The sequence below is a fragment of the Plecotus auritus genome (genome assembly GCF_963455305.1).
Source record: "Plecotus auritus genome assembly, chromosome: 13".
Taxonomy (NCBI): Eukaryota; Metazoa; Chordata; class Mammalia; order Chiroptera; family Vespertilionidae; genus Plecotus; species Plecotus auritus.
This window is the reverse complement of record NC_137779.1, coordinates 8207083-8230047: the sequence shown is the minus strand read 5'-3', so window position 1 is coordinate 8230047 and position 22965 is coordinate 8207083. Positions and strand designations below refer to the sequence as shown.

Here is a 22965-nt window from a genome sequence, read left to right as displayed (position 1 = left end):
AGGTCCCCACCCAGAACGGAGCCTGCCTGCCGCAGCTTCTCTTCCTCCCACTTCTGGGACAGACACTGCTCTAAGGTGGGGGTGGCTGCAAACTGCTTCCTAGCACATCCCGGGACCTTACTGCTGCCCCTGAGCCACGCGGGTGCAGACCAGACCTAGTCTCTGCCCACGAGGTCACCAGCGGGTCAGAGGGCCCAGCAGCCATGGGTGCCGCCATCACCTGTCCCTCAGGGCCAAGCTCACGCACCCATCACAGACCCCTGCTGGCGTGCTCACAATTCCTAGAGACAAAGGCGACCCTAATGCCCTGGGAAGTGTGCTTAACACCCTAGCCCAGGGTGGGCAAACTTTTTGACTCGAGGGCCACAATGGGTTCTTAAACTGGACCGGAGGGCCGGAACAAAAGCATGGATGGAGTGTTTGTGTGAACTAATATAAATTCAAAGTAAAGGAGCGGAGGGGAGAGCAAGAGAACCCTCCGCTCTTTCGGCTCCGCGGGCCCGATAGAACAGCCGAACGGGCCGGATCCGGCCCGCGGGCCGTAGTTTGCCCACGGCTGCCCTCCCACTCAGTTCCCAAGGCCTCCCCAAGGTCACTGTGGGACGACAGCTTGCAAAGCAGGTGTTTGCAGAACAGCTTGCCAAGGCGACTTGTATTTTTAACTCTGTAGCAGCCTGTGTAAACCACCATGCGTTCGCAGCACAGCTCAGCCTCCTTGCCGTGCAGCCAGGAGGGACAGGTTCAGCTCTCAGTGACAGGGTCGGGCCATACGGGACCCGACTCCCATTAGCGAAGCACAGAGAGAATTTTCCGTCCCTTGGACCAGAAGATAATGGAGCTGTTTTGTTAAAGTCCAGCAATAACTCGTTCCCTGAGAGGGTGCATGGCCAAACTTGGAAGCTGCTGTAACCTTACTCCGTTTCCTTATCCATAATTCATGTCTAACGTGGCTGCAGAATGTCTCCCCCAGGCCTCTCCTATTAGATTTCCATTACACAGCCCTTTTGTAACCCTACCAAATTGCTGTTGTGTCAAATTGCCGTATTCGTCCAAAAGCCGAGATCTGGTAACTCTTCCCCCTTGGCGATGTGGCAGTGTAGGATGAGATCCCGCTTTCCACCTGAATCCTGGGTAAGTGACCTCACCCTCCACTGGGCACCGGCCCTGCCCCGCCTTCTCCCTCTGTAGCCCGAGGCCCTCAAAGCCCTGACTTAGCAGCTTCCTTCAAATATTTGGCTTTGCATTGATTTCTGCCTACTTCCTCTTAGTCACTGCAGTTCCTGATAGAACGAGGGCTAACAAATGTATCTATTTGATTTATCACCCGCCTGTGTTAGAATACATTTCAGAACAAACATCACCTGCTTCGATGAGGTGGCCCGGCCAGGGGCCAGGGGGCTGCTGCACTCTCACTGGGTCTGTGCAGCCAGCTGGCCCCTCCTGGGCACACCCGCTCGTTCCGCAGGTAAGAGGAGCCGTTTCCAGGCCACTGCGTCTGGCCCCTGCCCGCTCCACACTACCAGATGGCACCCGAGACCTGTGCCCAGAGCAGCAACCCTCAACTTGTTCATCAAAGGCCAGCAGCCCCACTAGACGGTGGGGTTGTAGCCTACCCTTCTGGGAGGTTTGTACCAGCTAAGCCAGCCCTGGTCACTCCCCAAACGACCGAATGAGCAAAGGCCCAGGCTCACAGAACAAATCAGCTTCCTTCTGAGCAGCATGGCCTGGGCTCCTAGTGAGTCAGTCTCACGCTAATGAGCATTTAAGGTGAGCAGCGGCCCAAAGCTTCAGACATAAAGCCTGGTCCCTGTGTGGTCTGCAAGTGAAAGCGTTCGATGCCTGCCCACATCCCAAACTCCAGCTCAGGGCATGGGGCCGGTGGAAGACACATTACTTATAAAAACACTTTACATTAATGAGCTGCCTTTGTTGAGAAGAACAAAACTGAAGCAAACTGGGAGCGTCCAGCAAATGCAGGCCTGCTGTAGCCAGGGTCCTCCCGCTCTGACCCCGGGTTCCTCTCACTGGGCATGAGGAGGGTACCACGCCTCCGCACGGCCGCGGGGTGCACTGGAGGCACTTCCTGGGCCAGATCCCCCCACACCAGGCTGTCCAGTGACCCCAGAAACCTGCTGTCAGCCAGAAAACCCAAGGGCATGAGCAAGATCCCCAGCAGCAAGGGGAGCAGGAGGAAACCCCATCCCAGCCCTCACCGGGAAACGGCCTGGCTGTCCTCTTCCTAGTTCTCAGTTGGTCTTTCCCACCAGATGTGGCCCCTGGAGGGCAGGAAGCAGAGGCCTTTGCCTCCTTACCCCTCTTGATGCCTAAATGTTTGTTGAATTACACGCTAGTCTAGGATGCAGAGCCCTGGGCAGGACTTCAGACTGTCTGTCACTTACCCTGAGGTTGGGCGGCAGCCTGACCGTCCACCTGCAGCACAGGGTGTGGGGGCCGCAGTCCGCACGTGTGAGATCGTGGTGGCGGGTCCCAGGCCAACGTCCTCGGGCACAGCTGGGCTCCGCGGCCCGGCCCCGTCCTGCCAAGCGCTTTCTGACAACAGGACGCAGGCAGGAGCCTCCGTCAGCCACCCTCGGACTCCTGCGGTCCACACTCGCCCGCTTCTCTCCAACTCCCTTGCTGCTCTGTTTTGGTTTTTAAATATAAATGCCGACATTAACTTCATCCTAGACAACGCATTTGCCTCTGTGTGCCAATGGGGTTAAGGTGAGGCCCTGGGAAGGGAAAGTTGGGGCCAGACAAGAACAGGTTAGAGACCCACATGCGCCCGGCTGTCCCTTTTCCAGTCTGAACCCCAGTGCGTGGGTGTGACAGAAGTACTGTAACGCACTTAGGTCAAAACTATGAATTGAAAATTCGAGAATTTAGCCCAGCCGTGGTGGCTCAGTGGTTGAGCACTGACCTATGAACCAGGAGGTCACAGTTTGATTCCAGGTCAGGGCATATACCTGGGTTGCCGGCTTGATCCCTGATCACTGATTCTTTCTCATCATTGATGTTTCTATCTCTCCTCCCTTCCTCTCTGAAATCAATAAAGATTTTTTTTTAAATTAGAGAATGCAAATAACAGCTGTTGCCAGTTCGCAGGAGAACTTTCTTAGAAGGCTGGAACAGCGCTGCCCAACGAGTGTCAGTAAAGGAACCAAGCGTCTCCTTAATGCGATGCCAGGAGGACGCCTGGAATGCATACAGCAACAGCTCCCACCACCCAGTGCTGTGCCCAGGGTGTCAGTGCTGGGCGAGGTGCAGGGCATCTCGGCTCCCCAAGTGTGACCCGGGCCAGCCGCCTGCTGACTCACAGGCCACGGCCCCACCTGCGATGCACCGCCTGTGCTTCCTCACCCCCACCCACAGCCCATCCCGAATCAGGTGAGCGTTGGGAGATCCTTACCTGGGGCGGTCACCTCCCCCCGCGGTGCCAGGTCTACATTGCTGCCACGGACGCTGGGGACCGAGTGCTGGGCCCCGCCACTGCCCCATCCTGCCAGGAGGGGCCACAGCACCCCAGCCTGAGCCCTGGCATCGGTGCCCAGCAGCACGAGGCCAGCTCGGGCCCCTGCAGCCGCACAGGCTCTAAACGTGCGGCCACGACGCTGCGGAAGCCCACGGCCAAGTGCCCAGTCCCGGGAGCAAGGAGCTGCCTCCTGACTTAATTCCCAGCACTTCTGCAGGGAAAACAGCAGACACATTACCAAATGAACCCAACAAGGAGAAAAAATCCCCTCCTCAAACCAGCCTTCGACCACGACTCAGCTGCTTGCTCCTCGGTCTCCACTGTGCCAGCCAATGGCTGGCCACTCGTGTGGGCAAGGGACAGACAAGAGCCTCGTTCATTAACAAACCCTGTTCCTTTTTTATTAGAGATAAAAACAGTAAAGTCCCACACACCATGCCCTGTCCTGGGGACGGGATGAGCTGCAGCCGTAGGCCCCAGCCCTGCTGCTCGGCCTTGGGGGGCTGCTCGACCTCGGGGGGGCTGCGCGGTGCAAAGTGCGGTCTCCGCGGGGAGCGCTCAGTGGCAGAGGGCCATGGTCTCCATGTTAAGGAAGCGGACGTGCATCTTGGTCTCGATGTCGATCCCCTGCCAGATCTGAAACGCACGGAGCGGCGTGAGGGCCTCATACTGACCCAGGCAAGTCCTGAACCACCCCCCGACCCCCCGCCAGCATCAGAGATGTGTCTGTGGGACAACCAGCTAAGCCACCACAGGGACTGCCACTCTGCCGGTGAGCTTGGCTCTGGCGTTCCGGTTCTCTGAGATGTCCCCGCAGGTGGTGACTGAGTCCGGAACCCACACTCCTATCCCTCCACCGCCTCAGGCTCTGAGTCATGCCCTTACACCTTTTCACCAGTAAAATGCCGAGACCACCACCTGTCCCCCACAGCACAGAAGACTGGGGTGTGGGGTGTCGGATCATCAGAAGCGTTTTATCAACTTTAGGGCTCTGCAGTTGTGAGGTTTCAGTAAGCCTCCATCACTCATTAAAAGGTGACACAGCCTGGGCTTTATAACCGTCCCCTGTTCTACACAGACACGCTCAAAGGAAACGTTTCCACTCAGAGACCAGGTCCATGGCCACATACCGGGTGCTGGAGAGGCCATCCCAGTGCGGCCTGGCCGGGCTCTGCCAGCCACCCCCCCCCCACACACACACACACACAGAGTCCCACACCGGCTGGGTGCTGGAGAGGCCGTCCCAGTGAGGCCTGGCCGGGCTCTGCCAGCCCCGCCCCCCCCCCCCCACACACACAGAGTCCCACACCGGCTGGGTGCTTGCCAGCTCCTCAGCCACACAGCGCCCCCAACCCCCCAAGAGGGCCCCAAATGGAGCGCAGGCAGGAGGGATGCTAACAGCACGGAGGGATGTGGTGGGCGGTGACTTCTCACGGGCTCCCTGCTTATGTAAGAACGTCAAACTCTCAAGCTGTCACCACAGCGTCTCCAGGGACGGCCGGGGGCTGGCAACGGGGAAGCCAAAGCCACAGGAAGGCCTTGGCGCGCTTCTTGCCACTGTCACATGCGCGATGCCCACGTGCTCCCCGGCCCGCAGCTGCCTGGTGTGGGGTGAGGCCCACAGGAAACACCTGGTTCCACGGGCGGGCTCTGGCCTCGCTGGGTGAGCAGGACGTTCCCGGGAAAGATGCCTGGGCACCAGGACGGTTTCTGCCAAAGGCAGGTGGCAACCGGGTCACCAAGGAAGCCGGTGGAGCTCAGGGTGGGGAGGCGCTAGCCGAGCAGGAGAGGCCCACCGGCTGGAGGCCTGGCGGCCAGCCTCCAGGGAAGAAGCTGGCTTCTCAGGCAAAGAAGGAAGGTTTCCTGCCTTCGCCCTGCCCAGCCCTGGGTGGTGCGTCTGGGAAGGCGAAGGAGACCACGAGCCGCCTCGCAGCCTCTGTCTGGGTCAGGCGAGTGCTGGTGACGGGCCAGGTCAGGGCTGCAGACGGAGCAGGGCCTGGCCCCACTCCGTGCACAGTCCCCCCGGCTTCCTCTCTTTCTCAACCCCCAGAAAGGCCTTGGGAACCCCGATGTTGGGGTGCTCAGGGCCAAAGAGCCAGTCAGAGAGTGGGGGCCTCATCTCCCTGCCACGGGGTATCTCCTGTCAGAGCAGCGAGGGGTCCCAGCTCCCAACCTGGGAGTCATGTGTAGCAGGAGGGGTGAGCAAGGCCTGAGTGTCCACTAGGGGGAGCGCGAGAGCCCGCCCGGGAGGCCGGAGGAGCGCAGCCGCCCCGCAGGCGCAGGCGGGAAAGCCAGGGCAGGACCTCACGGGGTGGGTCCCGCGTCTGTGCGCTGGCACCGCTTCTGAGAAGGGGCGAGGGACTCGCCTGGGAGAGACGGAGTGGCGTTGTACACCCTTTGTACCCTCCAAATGTTCTGACCACGCGTGAATATTACTTTTCAATAACATAAGTAAACCGGTTTAAACTGTTTTAAAGGCCACGCCCAGGCCCGACCCTTTCCACAGAGCTGCCAGTCTCCTCCGGACCAGCTGGCTCCCCCGCGAGTCCCACCACAGCCACACCCACGACTCTCTCTCCCCGGACACGCACCTTCAGGAAGTCGTCGAAGGTGATGCCCTCGTACACCTGGTCAGGCTCCTGGGGACAGAGCACAGGCAGGGTGAGTGGCTTCCACCAGAGGCTCAGGAGGCTCTGCCCCACCCCACCCCCGTGCATCCCCCTGTGCCCCCTCCCCCCACGCACGCGCGCGCGCACACACACACACACACACGTGCGCACACGCATACATGGTTGGCCCTGTTTATGTCAAGTCACAAGAGGGTCATTCTGCATTATTTGTCTCCAGCTCAAGGCCAGTCACCCTGAATTCGACGGCCCCCTCACTGGCTGGAGGGTGGGAGGGTAGGTGGGTGGGGACCCCGTGGACGAGGGTGGAAAAGGAGGCGGGGTGGGCGCGAGGCACGGGCTCTCCTTCCCCACCGGCCCCCTCTGCCAGGTCCCAGCAGGACGCCAGTGGGCACGCACTTCCTGGTCCTGCCTCAGCGCCCCAGCACTGATAAGAACCGGTTCTAGGCTGATCCGAGCTCAGGCCACCGGGGAAAGGAGCAGGGGGTCGAAGGCTGGCCTGTGTGCCCAGTGAGTCACCATGAACACGTCTGGTGGTGGCCTCACCTGCCCCGTCACTGGCGGTGCTGGCCTCCCGCTGTGAGCCTGCTGTGGGCACAGGGACCTCGTGAGACGGCAGCTGGGCTCCTGTCCCTTCTGCTGCCACTCTCAGCTCTGCTCAAGGGCCCCGGACACCTCCCCCCAGCCCCTTGGTGATGGGAAAGCCCGGCCAGCGTCCCAGATGCCCAGCCACGTAAACGTCACTTGTCCATGGTACCGGCCACTGTGCGGCCGTTAGAAAAGGGCGATCTATACACGCGATAGGGAAACAGCGCCATGACACGTACACAGTGGAACCAACCAGCACCGTCAGGAGCAGAAGGACGTCTGCGGGCCCCCTGCCCAGCTAACCAGACCCCTACTGCTGCCACGTCGGGGTCGGCACAGAGGAAAGGCCAGGGCAGTCCAACTCGGCAGAGGGCCTCGGAAAGACAGCCAGCAGGGGCATGGCGTGTGTGTGCCTTGTTCCCTTGGAGCAGGACGGGTGGATGGCAGAAGGCCAAGGAGAGACGCTTCTCTCTCGGGACCTCCCTGGAAGCTGTGCTGTGTGTCTTTAAGGAAGTCTGCGACGTGCCAGGCACTGTCCCGAGCGCTTACCACGTCGCTGTCCCGTTACCACTGACGGCAGCCTGGCAGCAGCCTCCCACGGCGGGCCTGCCGGCAGCCCTCACAGGGACGGCCATGGCCGGGGCCAGGCCGCTTGTCCCGTGGGCAGGGCTCTCCCCTGTGGTGTCTTCATCGCACCTGGCACACACACTTCCTTTTAATGTTACCAGTGCAGCCAGTCCTCAGATGCCGGTCATGGGCCCAGGGGGAAGTGGCCGTCCTGTCCCTGCGGGCAACCCCAGTCCCCCGGGCAGCGAGGAGAGCCAAGTACAGACAAGGCCCCTGGCCCGAGCCAGGCTGCAGGGCACCCTTGGAAGGAAGGAGAGAGGGGAGCTCGGGAAACACCCCAGGCCAAGACCCCAGCCAAGCAACGCCCCTCTGGAGCCCTAAGAAGCCTCCCCAGAGAGAACACTCCAGAAAGAAGCTGTTGCCGTCAGTGACAGGCCCTGACGTCCACTAAAGGGGTGATGGTGCTGAGTGGGGCGGCGGCGTGGCAGACGCATTCGGCGTCCTCAGAGGCCGGCTGCACCGAAACGCACGCAGCTCGCCTGCTGCTCTGGCCCACGCCGCCACGGAACATGTGAAGGGCACACAGGATGCCGAAGTGGACGGCGCTCGGACACGGCCGGGAAGCCACGGCGACATGCCCTCTTCGGGGGCTGTGCGGGGTTTATGCCCGTTAGCAGCTGCGAGCCGCCACGTTTACTCCAGCAAGTGGAGAAAGCGAGCCAGCTGGAGCGGAGGGCCGGGAAGCGGCTGAGAGAAGGCGCGTGTGGTTACATCACAGGGGAACTTGGCCCCACAACCGGTGGGCATCCCTGCGCTCCCCGCCGAGGTCACCAGCCTTTCTGTGGCAGTTACGTTGCTGAGTGGGGTGGTTTCTCAGAGGCCAGCCGCCTGCCGGCGCCCAAGCAGCAGGCAGATAAAATACAGGCCAGTAATCCCCAGCCCCACCCTGGGGCAGGCCTGGCCTGCTGTGGCCCCTGGGCTCAGGCTTGGGGCACAAACAGATCCAGCAGGAAACAGCCCCCCACCCCGTGCCACCACACACACACACACTCACACACGCTGTGAACCCTCAGCCACAGAGGCGTGTACAGCGGAGCTGACCGAAACACAGGAGCAGGCAGGGGACGGCCCAGTGGGACCCCGACACGCAGGGAACAGTCCATCGAGACGGCCCCGCGCCTGCCGCGAGGTCCCGGGGGCTCGAGCCACAGTGTCAGGCTGGCCCGCCCGCCCCCCCCCCCCCCCCCCGCCCCACGAGGGAGCTTACTAAGCACGGCCCCGAATTCCAGGAGCTCCGTGTCCCCAAGCCCCGGTCCCCACCAGTAAAAATGAGGCTAAGAATCAACACGACGCGTATGTGAAGGGCCTCGCACGTGGCCGCACACGCTGTGGTCACCTCGGAGGGGCCTCCACACCCCGACAGCAGCGTGAACGCGGGCAGCGGCCGCTCCTACGGGCACATGTGGTGACTATCACTGAGCATTTATCCCTGTGACCCTCAAATCCAATGGCTCTTCGCTGGGGACAATTCCTCCCTCTCCCCACGGCCACGCTCCCCACAGCCACGCTCCCCACGGCCACGCTCCCCACGGCCACGCTCCCCACAGCCACGCTCCCCACAGCCACGCTCCCCACGGCCACGCTCCCCACGGCCACGCTCCCCACGGCCACGCTCCCCACGGCCACGCTCCCCCACAGCCACGCTCCCCACGGCCACGCTCCCCACGGCCACGCTCCCCAGGGACATCTGGCAACGTCTGGAGACATTTTGGTTGTCACAACCAGGAAGGTTCGGCTGGCACCGAGTGGGGGGAGGCTCTGCAGACCGCCGCCCGGCCACATGTCGAGCGCGGGGTGGGGAAGCTGGCTCCAACCCGCCCAGCTCATCACAGGCTGACCTGCAGCCCTGAGAAGTGGCCCGGCCTGTCTACACCAGGGTGACCCAGCCAAGCTCAGGTGTGTCCTGCTCTGTGCTCATGCCCGTGGGTCCCCCCCGCCCCCCCCCCCGACCCCAGCTCTGCCCGCCCGGCCTGAGCAGAGGAGGCCTGGGGGCTCCCACCCTCCGCAGCCTCAAGCTCTGAAGGCGGAGCCCTCGCCCACATTTCAGGTACCTCCCCCTTCCCCCCGCCCCCCCCAGCTCCTCAGGACCCCAGACCAGGTGGCCCAAGAGTGAGCTCCCTGTGAGCCCTGCCTCAGGGCCTCAAATCCCCTCCGAGCCACGCCGGACAGACACAGTAAAGCGAGCCCGCGCTCCACCCTGCCCGGCCCTGCCACGGTGCCAGGTGCTGCCGCTGCCGGTCGCTCCAGAGGCCCCACAGCCGGCCGCCCGGGCAGCTCACTCACCATCTGTCCCACGCAGACGCTGGCCGCCTCCATCATGGCCCCGTCGGCGATGGAGCGGGCCGAGTCCTTCTCGATGTGCGGGTTCCCCGAGAGCAGCTCCTCCACCACCTGCCGGCGGGCGGAGACGTGACCCAGGACCTCCGTCCCCGCAGGGCGGGAGGTGCCAGGAGCCCTGGCCGGGCGGGCGAGGAGCATACTTTACATTTCGATATTCCTCCAGGGTGATGCGGCCGTCGCTGTCCGAGTCATACATGTGGAACAGAACTGGGGCGGCAGTGGGAAGGCTCAGTCAGGGAGGTGGAGGGCGCCCGGGGCCCTGCCCCCCTCACCTTCCCAGCTCCTAACCTGCCTCACACTGAGCAAAAGACCTTAACAGTGAAACATGAATGCCAAAGCCATAGGGGTCAAGGGCAAAGGACAGGGGTCAGACTGGCCACTTCCTAGTAGGTGACCTTGGGCAGGTGACCCAACCTCTCTGAGCCTAAGTTTCCCCACCTATAACATGGGAAGAGCGAGCATCTCCCTCATGGCACTGCCAGGGCTCAGTGAGTGACAGCGGGCGGGTTAGGGCCCAGGATGCCTGGCTCACTGAGCGTGGATGATGTGACAGCATCGTTGGCATGGAGACAAAGCAGTGTCATTTCATGGTTTTGTCCCTGGCAGGGCCCGGGCCCCGGGGCCCTGGCTGATGGGAGCTTCCCGCCGTGGGCATGAGGGGCATCAGCGCCTCCTCCTGGTGACATCCACGCGTTCCTTTGCTGCCATCACTGGCGCCCACAGCAACAGAGGCACCTCCCGCCCTCCGGGCTTGGCCCCAGGGAGCCCCAAACTTAGGAGCCCCCTTTGCTGGCATCTGTCCAGCGCTGGCCTGAGGCCCTGGTCAAACACCCTCTCCCTCACCCTCACACTCCCCATGAGGCTCAGATGGGCTGTTGAAGCTCATGGAAGTTAAGGTGCTTGCCTTCGGCCACCGTTAGGGAGGGGGAACCAGGGCTTTGGACCCGGGTTCATCGATGCCACGATCCCATCAGCCTGCGAGCCAGCCTGGGTGCACAGATGCCCACGTGCAGGCCAAGGTCACATGGCCGCCCAGTGGAAGGGTCTGAGGGAACCAGGTCTCTCTGAACCTAGGGCCTTGCTCTTGCGCGTCACCTACAACCCCTTCTATGCCCGGGACCTCCCGCTGCTGAGGGTGCTCACGGGGAGCCGCCACAGGGCCATTTCGGAGGCGGGAGAGCCACCCTTTGTGGTGGGGTCACTGGGACCGACCTTCCCCCCCCCCCCGGCCCCCACCCCCGCCCAACAGCAGGTGCATACATCGCAGCTTCTCTGTCCGGCACAGCTGCACCTGCTCCTCGCCCATGGTGGCGTCGACGGGCTGGAAGTAGGCCATGATGGTCAGGAAGTCCTCGAAGCTGATCTCGTCGGCCAAGCCGCTGGGCCCCTTGCGCAGGTTCCTGCGGGAGCGGCGAGGCGAGTTGGGAATGAATTAGAGGCCCCACAGCGCAGAGAGCTCGGCCCTGTGGGACACACCCTTCGCCCTCCATGGCCGTCCGAGCTTGGGTTCCGTTTCCCAACAGCCTGCTCTGGGCCCGGGCCTAGGAGGTGCCACGCAGCCTCCCCCACCGCCATGAGGTCTCTGAGAGCGCACACCCGGGGCCTGGCACGCAGGGCCGCCTGGCTGTGCTGCAGGCACAGAGCGGGGACTCGCACCCGGGGAACCGGAGGCTCCGAGCAGGGCAGCGGCTCACCGGGTCCGGCTGACACTTTGCACCGGGGCTTGCGCTGAGCAGCTCAGGGACCCAGGAGGGTCTTCGTGCTTTGAAATGGCTGAAAGAATGTTTGGGGGGAAACCCAAAAGGATGGCACTTCATGGCAAGTGAAAATTACATGAAATTCAAATGTCAGTGTCCACAATAAAGTGGTATTGGCTCAAGCCACGCCGTTCCTTCACCTGTCGCTGTGGCTGCATTCAGGCGACCAAGGCTGGGAGCAGCTGGGACAGAGACCCCGGGCCCCCAGGCCTGACATGTCTGTTCTCCGGCAGCGTCCCAGCAGCCCAGGCGGCTCTAGGAACCTGTCACTACCAGGGCAAAGGTCACACGGCGCCGGGTGTCTTAGTAAATCGGGGCAGTTTGCCGTTGTCCCTGTCTGTGCCGTCCTGAGGGGCAAGAAAGGGCATGTGCCCGGGCGGGGATCTGGGAGCGCACGGCAGGCATGGTCACGGCCACCCAGGCAGGTCCCGGCGACAACAGCTCTGGAGGGGGCCTCCGCCATGGCAAGGCCTCAGACGGACCCGGCAGCCAGTCGGGCGGCTCCGCAGGGAGGTGCCATCAGAATGGCAGGCGGGGTCCCGCCCTTACTGTGCGTCCTGGCCAGGGGGCACCTTCCAGCTGGGACAACAAGCCGTCGAGGGCAGGGCTCCCAATTTACTGGGGTCCCCCTCGGTCGTGACTGTCCTGGTTTAAAAGAAAATGTGTGGTTCTCTCTTCGGGACCCATCTATTCTCTTTCTGCCACTGACCGACCCTGACGTGGGACCACCCTCCACAGTCTGCGTATCTCCCTGGTCCCAGCCTTCCATCCCAGGAGACTTTCCAGAAAGAGGCGGATGCCAAGCCTGGCCAGGGAAGGCGGGCTGTGAAAACTGCAAACCTGAGATGCAGGGAGCCCAGTCCGAGAGTTTTCCTGCCTCCCCTAAAATCTCCCATCTGATAGCGTCCCACGGCCCTCCCGACAGATCCCGGCGACCTCGTAGCTCCCGTGCCAGGGCACAGGCCTAGCCCGGGGCAGAAACAGCCAGGGCACCGGGCTCCTCAGCGCTGCTCCGTGCGGCCGGCTCAGGCGTCCTTCCCGAGCGGCTTTGGCTGCAGCCCCGGGAAAGGCGGCCCTAGGTCCTTCTCAGGGAAGGTCAAGAACCAGGCTGCCTCGCCATCTGGTTTTTGTTCGGATGAGAGAGACCCCCTGGCGCCCTTCGCAGGAGTAACCGGGGCCTACCTCCCATCGGCACCCCTCACGCTCACCAGGGGAGCGAGTCCCTTCCCTCCTCGTGTCCCAGGGAGGCCCACGTGAGACAACATCATGGTCTCCAAAGGCAACGAGCGTGCAGAGGCCAAGGAAACGCAGACTCAGCTCCTGGAGCCAGCCATACCTGCTCTCCACCCCCATTTCCTAAACGGGGCGCCCACAGCCAGGGCTGGTGGACGGAGGAACAGGGGTCCCCACCCAAACCTGCAACCCAGCACGAGAACAGGGCAGCTTTCGTTCTTTTTGCAAAGATGCCGATTTGGAGCAGTATTTTTGCTTCCCTTCACTTTCTGATGTTTCTGTAAGGCGCCCCTGGAAGTCCGGACAGACCCTGCCCTCGGTTCACTCTCCTGTTCCCTGAGGGTCTTGGGAAGCAAGGCTGGTGTTTCTTGAAAAAAAAGTCCCAATGCCAGTGCCCCCTCTGAGGTGCTCCCTCACCTCCTTGTCAGACCTGGTTCATGCTCCACACCCCCCCTTCAAATCCATCAGTGCTCCCCACTCACTGCTCCACGCTGAAGTGAGGACGCCTCTCGCTGGTAGAGGGGCTGCACTAGGCTGCGCTGCCCTCCCACCCCGCTCACCACACTCAGTCTCTGCACTCAGCCGGAGTCCTCCCTGCCACCCTACGAACTGCCCGTGCCTGCCACTGGGCCTCCGCACGAGCAGTTCTCCGGCAGCATCTCTTCTCCCACTTTGCCTGGTGAACTCTCGGTCGCTCTCTCCTCAGGTCTTGCCCATGAGCCCTGGAGGAAGGCCTCCACATCTTCGGGGGCCGCCTGAGGACTCCCTACGCCCCCACCATGAGCAGGCGAGGCTCGGAGAGGCTCAGCGTCTTGCTCGGGCCTCGCAGCCCCAGTACAACCAGAGCTGAGCCGGTCAGGCTCACGCTACTTGAAACGGGTCAGGGAAGTCCTTACGGCCCGATCCCTTCCTTCCTCTTTCTGCTGGTTCTTCCTGTGTCAGCCATCTCTGCAGACAGAGGGGGTCAGGCCTGGGAGGGCGTACCCACCCTCACCGCCAACACAGCCTCACACTCCAGGAGCCGCCATCCGGTCATGTGAGTCTTTCAGCTCCAACAACACGGCATTGGGTGGAGGAGCTCTGGCCAGAGCCTCAGCTCTGGGACTCAGGCAGCCAAGTGCACCGTCTCCCCGAACCTCAGTTTTGCCGTCTGTAGTCCAGGCAACAAGCAGGATAGCCCTTAGCGCTTTAACGCATCATCTCTGCACCCTCACAGCGACCCTGCAGGCAGAGGCTATTACCTCCATTCAATAGATGGAAAAACTGAGGCAGCCTCCCAGGTGGCCCCCAATGATCCCACGCCCCTGCTCAGTCCCTTTTCCAAGTGTGGGGTGACCCGTCCCTTGAGAGATTGGGTTACCAAAACTGGTGGCTTCTATCTGGGGTGCCCAGTCAGTCCCCCTCCTTGTCATTGGGACATCTCAGTGGGGGGAGCCAGCAGCTGCCACGTGCACGTACCCCTATGGAGAGGTCCTGAGATGCCGCCTGCCAACAGGGAGTTCGGGAACACAGCCTCCCCTAGTCGAGCCTTCAGATGCCTGTAGCCCCAGCTGACCCTGAGCCCAAGGACTCAGCTTGTTTGCACCCAGATGCCTGATCCACACAAATGGTGAGAGAATAAATACTCATTGTTTGAAATTGCTAAGTGTTGGGGTAATTTGTTACACAGCCATAGCTGACTAATACAGAGGCCTAGAAGGACTGAGTGAGCCACCCAAGTCACCCAGCTCCGACCCCAGAACGGTGTGACCCAAACCTGTGCTCACAGCTCCTACCCAAAACAGCTCCCTCCTCTTCCCTGCGCCAGCTCCAGGCTGCTCTGAGCACACGAGGGCTGTGAGACGTTAGTTACAAGGGTGGAATGCTCCCCCGAAGACACAGTCCCCTGCCACGGGAAAAGGCCCACCGGTTATCGAAGAAGGCACGGACGATTTTGGATCGGATCGGGTTGAGCTCCAGGTCAGGGACGTTGTTGAAGTGCTCCTTGCTGGTTCCGGACGGACGAGCACCAGGAAAGGAGAGAGAAAAGAAAGCAGATGTCATATAACACTTCACCATGTACCAGGCTGTATTTTTTTTAATCCTCTACTGATGAGAGAGAGAAACAAAAACATCGATGTGAGAGAGAAACATCAATTGGTTGCTTCCCGTATGTGCCCCAACTGGGGATCGAACCCGAAATGCGTTTGGGTACGGGACGAGGCTCCACCCGACTGGGCCGGGGCCAGGCTGTCCCTTTCATCCTGAGTGGGGCCCACGAGAGCAGGTCAGCAGGACTGAGCATGCTGCCCTGACCCAACCCTGGACTGGCAGGAACAGGGCGGGTCTGGAGGCTCAGGGAGGCTTTGGGGAATCCACTAAGTGTCCTGGACATTCCCCTCCAGAACGTTCAAGGGATACAGGATTGCACCCCGTCTGGGAGGTCAGAGACCACTTGCAGCGCGTCACATCCCCGGGTAGGGAAACCCGCCCCGGCCACTGTGGAGTCGCACAGCAGGATGCTGGCCTGGCGATGTGGAAAGTGGTCTGGCCGGTCCTCCAGGCGTGAGATGACAGGTTACCGCCGGACCCAGCGATTCTGCTCGTAGGTGTGTACCCAGGAGAAATGAAACATGTTGACGAGAAAATGTGCAGGAATGTTCGCGGCGGCATGATTCATATTGCCATGGAGGGAAACACCCTACGTGTCCGTCAGGTGCTAACTGGATAAAAAAAATGGGGTCCCCCGCACAGTGGAATGTTCTTCAGCCGAAAACAAATAAATGGACTGTGGATGCATCCTGCACAGAGAGACCCTGAACGCATGATGCTGAAAGAAACCAGACACAAAGGCCACGTAGGGTATGATTTCATTTATAAAAATGTCCAGAGCGGTCAAATCCACAGACACGGGAAGGAGAGGCGTGGCTTCGGGGCTGGGGGCTGGAGCGATGGGCGTGACGGCTGAGGATACGGGTTTCTGTGGGGTGACAAAATGTCTAAAAACGTCTAAAACGTGGCTGTGGTGCTTGCTGTCAACAACTCTGGGAACAGACTAAAGCCAGTGCCATGTGCGTTCTAATATGTGAGCTGAAGGGCATGTGGATTGTATTTCGGTAAAGCTGTTAAAAAAAAAAAAAAGATGCCGACTTGGACGGAGGGGGTGAGCCCACCAAACGCAGTGGCCCGTCGCTGGGCCCAGGCTGACCGGGCCCTCGAGGCTGTGGGTCTGCGGGCACCGGCTGAGGCTGTGGGTCTGCGGGCACCGGGTGAGGCTGTGGGTCTGCGGGCACCAGGTGAGGCTGTGGGTCTGCGGGCACCGGGTGAGGATGTGGGTCTGCGGGCACCGGGTGAGGATGTGGGTCTGCGGGCACCGGGTGAGGCTGTGGGTCTGCGGGCACCAGGTGAGGCTGTGGGTCTGCGGGCACCGGGTGAGGCTGTGGGTCTGCGGGCACCGGGTGAGGCTGTGGGTCTGCGGGTACCGGGTGAGGCTGTGGGTCTGCGGGTACCGGGTGAGGCTGTGGGTCTGCGGGCACCGGCTGAGGCTGTGGGTCTGCGGGCACCGGGTGAGGCTGTGGGTCTGCGGGCACCGGGTGAGGCTGTGGGTCTGCGGGCACCGGCTGAGGCTGTGGGTCTGCGGGCACCGGGTGAGGCTGTGGGTCTGCGGGCACCGGGTGAGGCTGTGGGTCTGCGGGCACCGGCTGAGGCTGTGGGTCTGCGGGCACCGGGTGAGGCTATGGGTCTGCGGGCACCGGGTGAGGCTGTGGGTCTGCGGGCACCGGGTGAGGCTGTGGGTCTGCGGGCACCGGGTGAGGCTGTGGGTCTGCGGGCACCGGGTGAGGCTGTGGAAGTCCCCACCTCCCCACCTTCTCGCACAGCCCACCCTTTGTTCTCGGAATCTGCTTCCTGCTCACCTTTCTCCCTGCGCGGCGCCTGCCACGGGCAGTGTGTTGGAAGAGACCCAGGCACAGGTGAGAATCCGGGGAACAGGGAGGCACGCCCGGGCAGGAGGAGGAAACCACCACCTCAAACAAGCAGAGCCAGGGAGGGACTGGCATCCCACCCAGGACGGGGAGTAGGAGGCCGTGCCGGGAGGAGGAAGTGCCTCGTACGCAGAGACTTAAACACGGTTTCAGTTGAAAGTTTCCCTAAACACCCGGCCGGCCCCTCTGTGCAGAGAGAACGCCCCAGACCTGGACAACCTCTGCTCTCCGCCCCTGTGCCAGTGCCTGTGCCCTGCCTGGCGCTCCCAGCTGGGCCAGAGCCAAGCCCAGACCCCGGGCAGAGCTCAGCCCCTAAGGGCCCAGTCCGACCAGAGCGGCTGTAGCCAGTCCCGAAGGGCGGAGCCTAGTCCAAAGGGGAGGAGCCTCCCCCAGGAGCCCAGCCACGCCCCTAGCAGCACCCCCTCCTCCAGAGGCCCCGGGAGCCAGCCTCAGTGTGGCCCCGTGGTTTCCACAGCACCTCCCCCTGGAGAGTCAGCAGCCCTTTCAACCTCGGGCTCCCAGGCCGAGTGTGCTCACTTAAGGGTCCTCTCCTCTAAGGCAGTCTTGTGGGGACCGGGCTTCCCCATGGCCGGGTCCATTTGATTTTAACGGACCTAGCCCGGGATGGCCCAGCCAAGGCCTAAGAGCCCAATCTAGTCCCAAAGGGCTGACACTGGTTCTGAAGACCCCAACCCAATCACAAATAGCTAACAATGAAGAGCCCAAATGTGGAAGCTGCCGGTTCTACGGGGCTGGGAGAGACCGAGCCCCCATGCGTGTGCACGCGGCCAGAAGGGACCAGCAGCCCTGGTCACCGTGAGATCCCATGAAGCGTCAGCGGGGCCCTGGGGCTGACCTGAGAGGGAGGACAGGCAGCAACGTCCTGGGAGGGAAGGTGAGGAGAAAGGATGGAGGGAGGACCAACCCCGCAGGGCCAGCAGCTCCCAGAGCCAAACTACCCGTCTGGAAAAGCAGGTAGCACAAAGAGGCCTGCTCTCCGACAGCAGAGGGGAGGCGGGGCCAGGAGTCAGCAGGTGCATGAAGGTGTCCTGAAGCCCAGCTGCCTCCGCTCCTTCCTCAGAGGTCGCTGCCAGGCCCACAGGCGAGCAGAATCTCCCCTCCCCCTCACCACAGGCACCTTCCTGACTCTCGGAGCCTCCATTTCCTCATCTGCGAATTGGGTGCAAAGCTCACACCTCCCATATCAAAGGGGATGTGAGTCAAGCTCAGGGGGGGCCGGTCCAGGTGAGCCCCAGCCACGTGTCAGAGCCCCGGATTTCTCACCTGAGAAATGGGATCGCAGGTAACATCATGGGGCTAATGAGACGACTATAGGCACGCATGGTGCAAAGCCCACTGCCCAGCACTCAAGAGCTCTTTACTTCAAATGACGACGACGATGATGAGGACAGCAGCTAACCTCCCGTGTCCTCCCTACGTGCCATCATTACCCTACAAGGTAGGGACTCATCTCCGTCTGAAAGGCGGGGAAACCGAGGCCGAGAGGTGAAGGAACTTCCTGCTAAGGATGACACCGAGGACGTGGGCCGCGCCGCCCTGGCCAGAGCAGGCCCTCTGAGAGCAGGGGGAGGGGGTGTCTGGCTCTCGGGGACACTCCCAATTATTTGCCAACCTCTCTTTTCAACAAGTTGGACACAGGCCTTGTGCCCAGAACTGGGAAAGACTAACCAGTTCCACGCCCCATAAATGCTGGTTTCGGTCTTATTGCCCTTCCTCCCCACTGGCCCCCGGGTGCCCACTGGGCTGGTTGGACCGGCTGGGCTGACGGTGTCTGAGCCGTGGGAATAGGCCCTGCCTCACCTGGGACAGGGCACTGCTCTGGGCCAGAGCTGAGGCACGGTGGCCGGGGCCCCTCGAAGATGCCCCGTGACCCGCAGGGGGGTGTTGGCCCACAGGCCCGCAGGGGCACACGGCCTCCTGCCCCCTCCAGGAGGGCTTTCACGGTGTCTGGCTGTGCTAAGTGCCACCCCATTTCACAGGCAAGAAAATGAGGCCCAGAAAGGGGCAGTGACTAAGCCACGGCCACACAGCAGTAGAAAGGCTGCGAATCGGCTCTGACCGCCCCATGCACTTCCTCAATACTTCCTCCCGCTTGAGCGTTCTTACTTTAAAGAGAAGGAAGAGCAGAGACCTTTGTGGGGCACCTGCTCCCACACAGCCCGAGAGGCGCAACCAGGACCCAGAAAGAGGGCCAGTGTCTGGCCCACAGGGAAGGACAGGATGGAACAAACCACCGAGGCCGGCCGGGACCTTGCGCAGCCCGTGGTGTGGGCTGGTTTCCGGAGGCTTTGAGGCTCGGCTCAGCTCAGTTCAGCGGCCAAGTTCTCTGCGGCTTCTGGCTCTGGGCTGCCCGCAGCCACCCCAGGCTTCCTGAGCCCCGAGCTGAGGGTGCAGGAGGCCCAGATCCTCAGCCCGGACCTCCAGCCTCCCCATCGGATCCCGGTGCCCAGGGCCCAGCACTGGGAGGGCCTTTCCTCCTCCCACCTCCCCTGACCCCGCCCCGCACTCACTGGTCAGCGTCAGCCGCGCCCACGCTGGGCCACTGCATGTTGAACAGGGAGGGTACCGGGGCCCTGGGCCGAAGGGGGGACCGCATCTCGTTTAGCAAGTGTCCTCTCGGGCAGTGGCCAGCTCCTCCAAGCAAGGCCCGGCCAGCAGCGGCGGCACAGCCTGGGCCCTGGAGAAGGCAGAGCCCCTCGGCCCAGACCCGCTCCTCACCGGCCTGCTAGCCCATCCCGGGGGGTGTGCACCCCACGGCCCAGTGCTGGGCACTCCCCAACGGCAAGGGCTCTCCCAGCCACATGCCTGTGCACACACTCCCTGGCAGGAAAGGCCACGCTCTTACGACGCTTCCTCCTCTCCCGCCACTGCTGCGTGCCTGCACCAGCTGGCCTCCGGCGCCTGGCACCGAGCTCTGACCAGGGAGTGGCACCGGCTCGGCGCTGGCTTCACAGGGACGGACCAGCGCAGCCCTCCTGAGGGTGGTGGGGAAACGCGAGGCGGAAAGCCATGTCTCCGGCGTGACGGGCGCCTGGCCTCAGCCTGAGCGGCCGGACAGAGGCCGCAGGGAGGGAGCTGGTGGAAGTCAGCGGGCGGCCTCGTGGCGAGGGGGACACGGGAGCAGAGACCGGAGAAGGCGCGTCCTCAGCCCCGGGGGACAGCTGGCCATGTCTGCGGGCATTTCTCACTGTCGTGGTGGGAGAGGAGTGGCTATGGGCGTCGAGGGGGTGGAGGTCAGGCCAGGGACGCTGCTCAGCACCCTACAATGTGCATGATGACCCCCAGCAAGGATGCTCCAGCCCCAAGTGCCTGGGGAGAGCATTCCAGAAGGTGGACAGTGGGTGCTGGGCCTGAGGCGGGGCCAGCGGGCCGTCCACGTGGCTGGAGCAGGAAGAAGAGGCGGAGGGGGTGGGCCCATCGCACAGGGACCTGCGGATGTGCAGCGGCCTCGGGGGCTCTCACTTCATTTTTCCTGGTGGGATGGACCTTTTGGGCCAGAGAAGCGCCATTTTAATAGGATCCCCGCACATTCCTGTGTGTCTGTGGCCGGGGCCGCGGACAGAAGCCAGGGGTCCAGGGAGCAGGCCCTGCCACACCCCGGTGGGCGGTGGAGGAGAGGAGCGGCTTGCTGGGGGCACATCCATGTGAGGTGGGGACGAGGTGGACGGCCGCTGGGACGTGGCCTGTGTCAGGTTCCTCGCGCAGGGCAGGCGTGGGCATCACCCTCGGGTGTTTCAAGCCAAGAAGGAGCATTCGCTTCCAGTCCTTGCGATGCTCAGCCCCCTGCCTGCCCGGCCCCAGCATCCCGCTCAGGCGGCCCCTCTCCCTGCCTCCGGACAGGGCCTCCGCCCACAGCCCCTCCCCACGCTGCTCCCAGCCCCGCACCGCCTCAGGCTACTTCAGCACCGCCTGTCCCAGGCCCTTCTCCCACGGGTCCCATGTCCTTCCTCTACCACCACACAGAGCCAGCTTGCTTCTGTGAGCCTCGGCTCTGGCTCCACCCCTCCACCCCGCACCCCACCCCACCCCCACCCTCACCCCACCCCCACTCTCACCCCCCGGAACCGCCCCCACCCTCACCCCCCCACACACCACTGTCACCCTCACCCTCACCCCACCCTCATCCCATCCCCACTCTCACCCCCCAGAACCCTCCCCTTAACCCCCCACACACCACTGTCACCCTCACCCTCACCCCACCCTCATCCCATCCCCATCCCCACCCTCACCCCTACCCCCACCCCACCCCCACTCTCACCCCTACCCCTACCCCACCCCGAGAGCAGAAGCCCCCATGGGGCTCGCCAAGCATCCTCAGAGCTGGAACCTGCCCCAGAGGCCCGAAGTGCCTGCTTTGAGGGAGACTGAGTTGGGACAAATTCTGGGAAGGAGTCATTTACGCACGTTCCTGCTAATAAATCTGAGACCATCAGAGAGCGCCCTCCTGCTTCGGGGACACCCAGGCACCCTCCACACCAAACTGATTGGTGGCTGCTTCTCACCGCCCCCCTCCCCCCGCACAGGTGTGGGAGCCCTGACCGGCTGCTGTTTCCGGAGCAGCTTTACAAGTGACTGGGGGTTTTCTTTTTAAACTAGAGGCCCAGTGCACAAAATCTGTGCATGGATAGGGTCCCTAGTGGCTGCCGACTGCCAGCTGCCAGCCTTGGCCTCCCTTCGCACCTGCCTTGGCCTGGTGCCACCCACTCACCTGCTCCACCATCCCGCCAGGGTCCCGCTCTCATCGGGGCCCATTGGGGCTGGCAGCGCCTCCACTGCCGCCCGCTGCCAGCACCACGCTGCCGCCCCCTGGTGGTCAGCGCACGTCTAACTCCCCGTCATCGAACTCCCGCCAGTGGGGACAATTTGCATATTAGCCTTTTATTTATTATAGAGGGTAAATGTGCATCGTCCTAGCGGCGGCTTTAAGGAAAGGCTCGTTAACTCCTGGGATACATCAGGTCCTGACGGTGAAACAGCCGGCAATCCAGGCAGGGCCTCAACGCTTGCGCAATGGCGATTCTAAGGAAACGGTCAATGTCTAGCTATCTGACAGGTTTGTGACCCGGTTAACAAGTGACTCACGGCGGACGGGAGCACCTCACGGCCCGCTCTGCTGGGAGACTTAACCTCTGGGCCTCAGTTTCTTAATCTGCAAAACCAGGTGACGATGTGGACTTCAGAGGGTTCCTGTGAGCATCCGGCCCTGTGCCGGCACACGTCAGCACTCAGCCGATGGCGGCCGGGACTCCCAAGTGTGGGGTTCGCCCTGAGTGAACCTCTGACTGGGAACGCCCACCAGGCTGGGGAGGGGTGCCGTGGGTGTGCCTGGTGTGGGCCGAGGGGAGCACCGCCTGCACCTGGGGCCTGCAACAGTGCACACCACCCCTCCTTCCCCAGGGGCACCTGGGGCCTTTATCCCAGGAGCCACCCGCTCGGGGGCCTCACGGACCTAGAAGTGTGCCTGTAACGTGCGCTATCTAATCGGCCTCCCGCTCCGCCTGGCTGAAGTGGCCTCTGCGGCTATTTCTGGATGTTGGGGAGCCTGCCAGGCGCTATCAGGAAGTGGAAAGTTGCTGTTTAAGGCAGTTGCCAGTGAAGGGCCCAAGGAAAGTGCACGAGGCCATGACTGCATTCTCTTCAGGGCCTACGATTCGTCTTGCAGAGGGTCACTGTGGGGGTCACTGTGGGGGTCACTGTGGGGGTCACTGGAGATCACTGTGGGGGTCACTGTGGGGGTCACTGGAGATCACTGTGGGGGTCACTGTGGGGGTCACTGTGGGGGTCACTGTGGGGGTCACTGTAGGGATCACTGTGGAGGGTCACTGTGGAGGGTCACTGTGAGGGTCACTGTGGGGGTCACTGTGGGGGTCACTGTAGGGGTCACTGTGGGGGGTCACTGTGGGGGGTCACTGTGGGGGTCACTGTGGGGGGTCACTGTGGGGGTCACTGTGGGGGGTCACTGTGGGGGGTCACTGTGGGGGTCACTGTAGGGGTCACTGTGGAGGGTCACTGTGGGGAGTCACTGTAGGGATCACTGTAGAGGGTCACTGTGGGGGTCACTGTGGGGGTCACTGTAGAGGGTCACTGTGGGGGTCACTGTGGGGGTCACTGTGGAGGATCACTGTGGAGGGTCACTGTGGAGGGTCACTGTGGGGGTCACTGTGGGGGTCACTGTAGGGGTCACTGTGGAGGGTCACAGTGAGGGTCACTGTGGGGGGTCACTGTGGGGGTCACTGTGGGGGGTCCTCCTCACAGCAGAGAGCCTGTGAGGCAGGAGAGAGGCTCGGCACAGCGGGTGCTCCATCAGCGTGTCAGACGACCTTGCCTATTCGAGCATC

General features: G+C 62.6%; 1 protein-coding gene across 1 annotated transcript in view; it reads right to left on the bottom strand.

Moving 5' to 3' along the window:
- Positions 1–3847: 3847 nt before the first annotated feature.
- TESC (tescalcin) overlaps positions 3848–22965 on the bottom strand; it is a 51197-nt gene continuing 32079 nt past the window's right edge. The window contains exons 3-8 of the mRNA XM_080649605.1: positions 14551–14631; positions 10915–11054; positions 9800–9861; positions 9598–9705; positions 6064–6111; positions 3848–4108 (exon numbers count right to left, since the gene is read on the bottom strand). Coding sequence (XP_080505731.1) covers positions 4031–4108; positions 6064–6111; positions 9598–9705; positions 9800–9861; positions 10915–11054; positions 14551–14631 — 517 coding nt within the window. The 3' untranslated portion in view covers positions 3848–4030. The remainder of the gene's footprint in view (positions 4109–6063; positions 6112–9597; positions 9706–9799; positions 9862–10914; positions 11055–14550; positions 14632–22965) is intronic.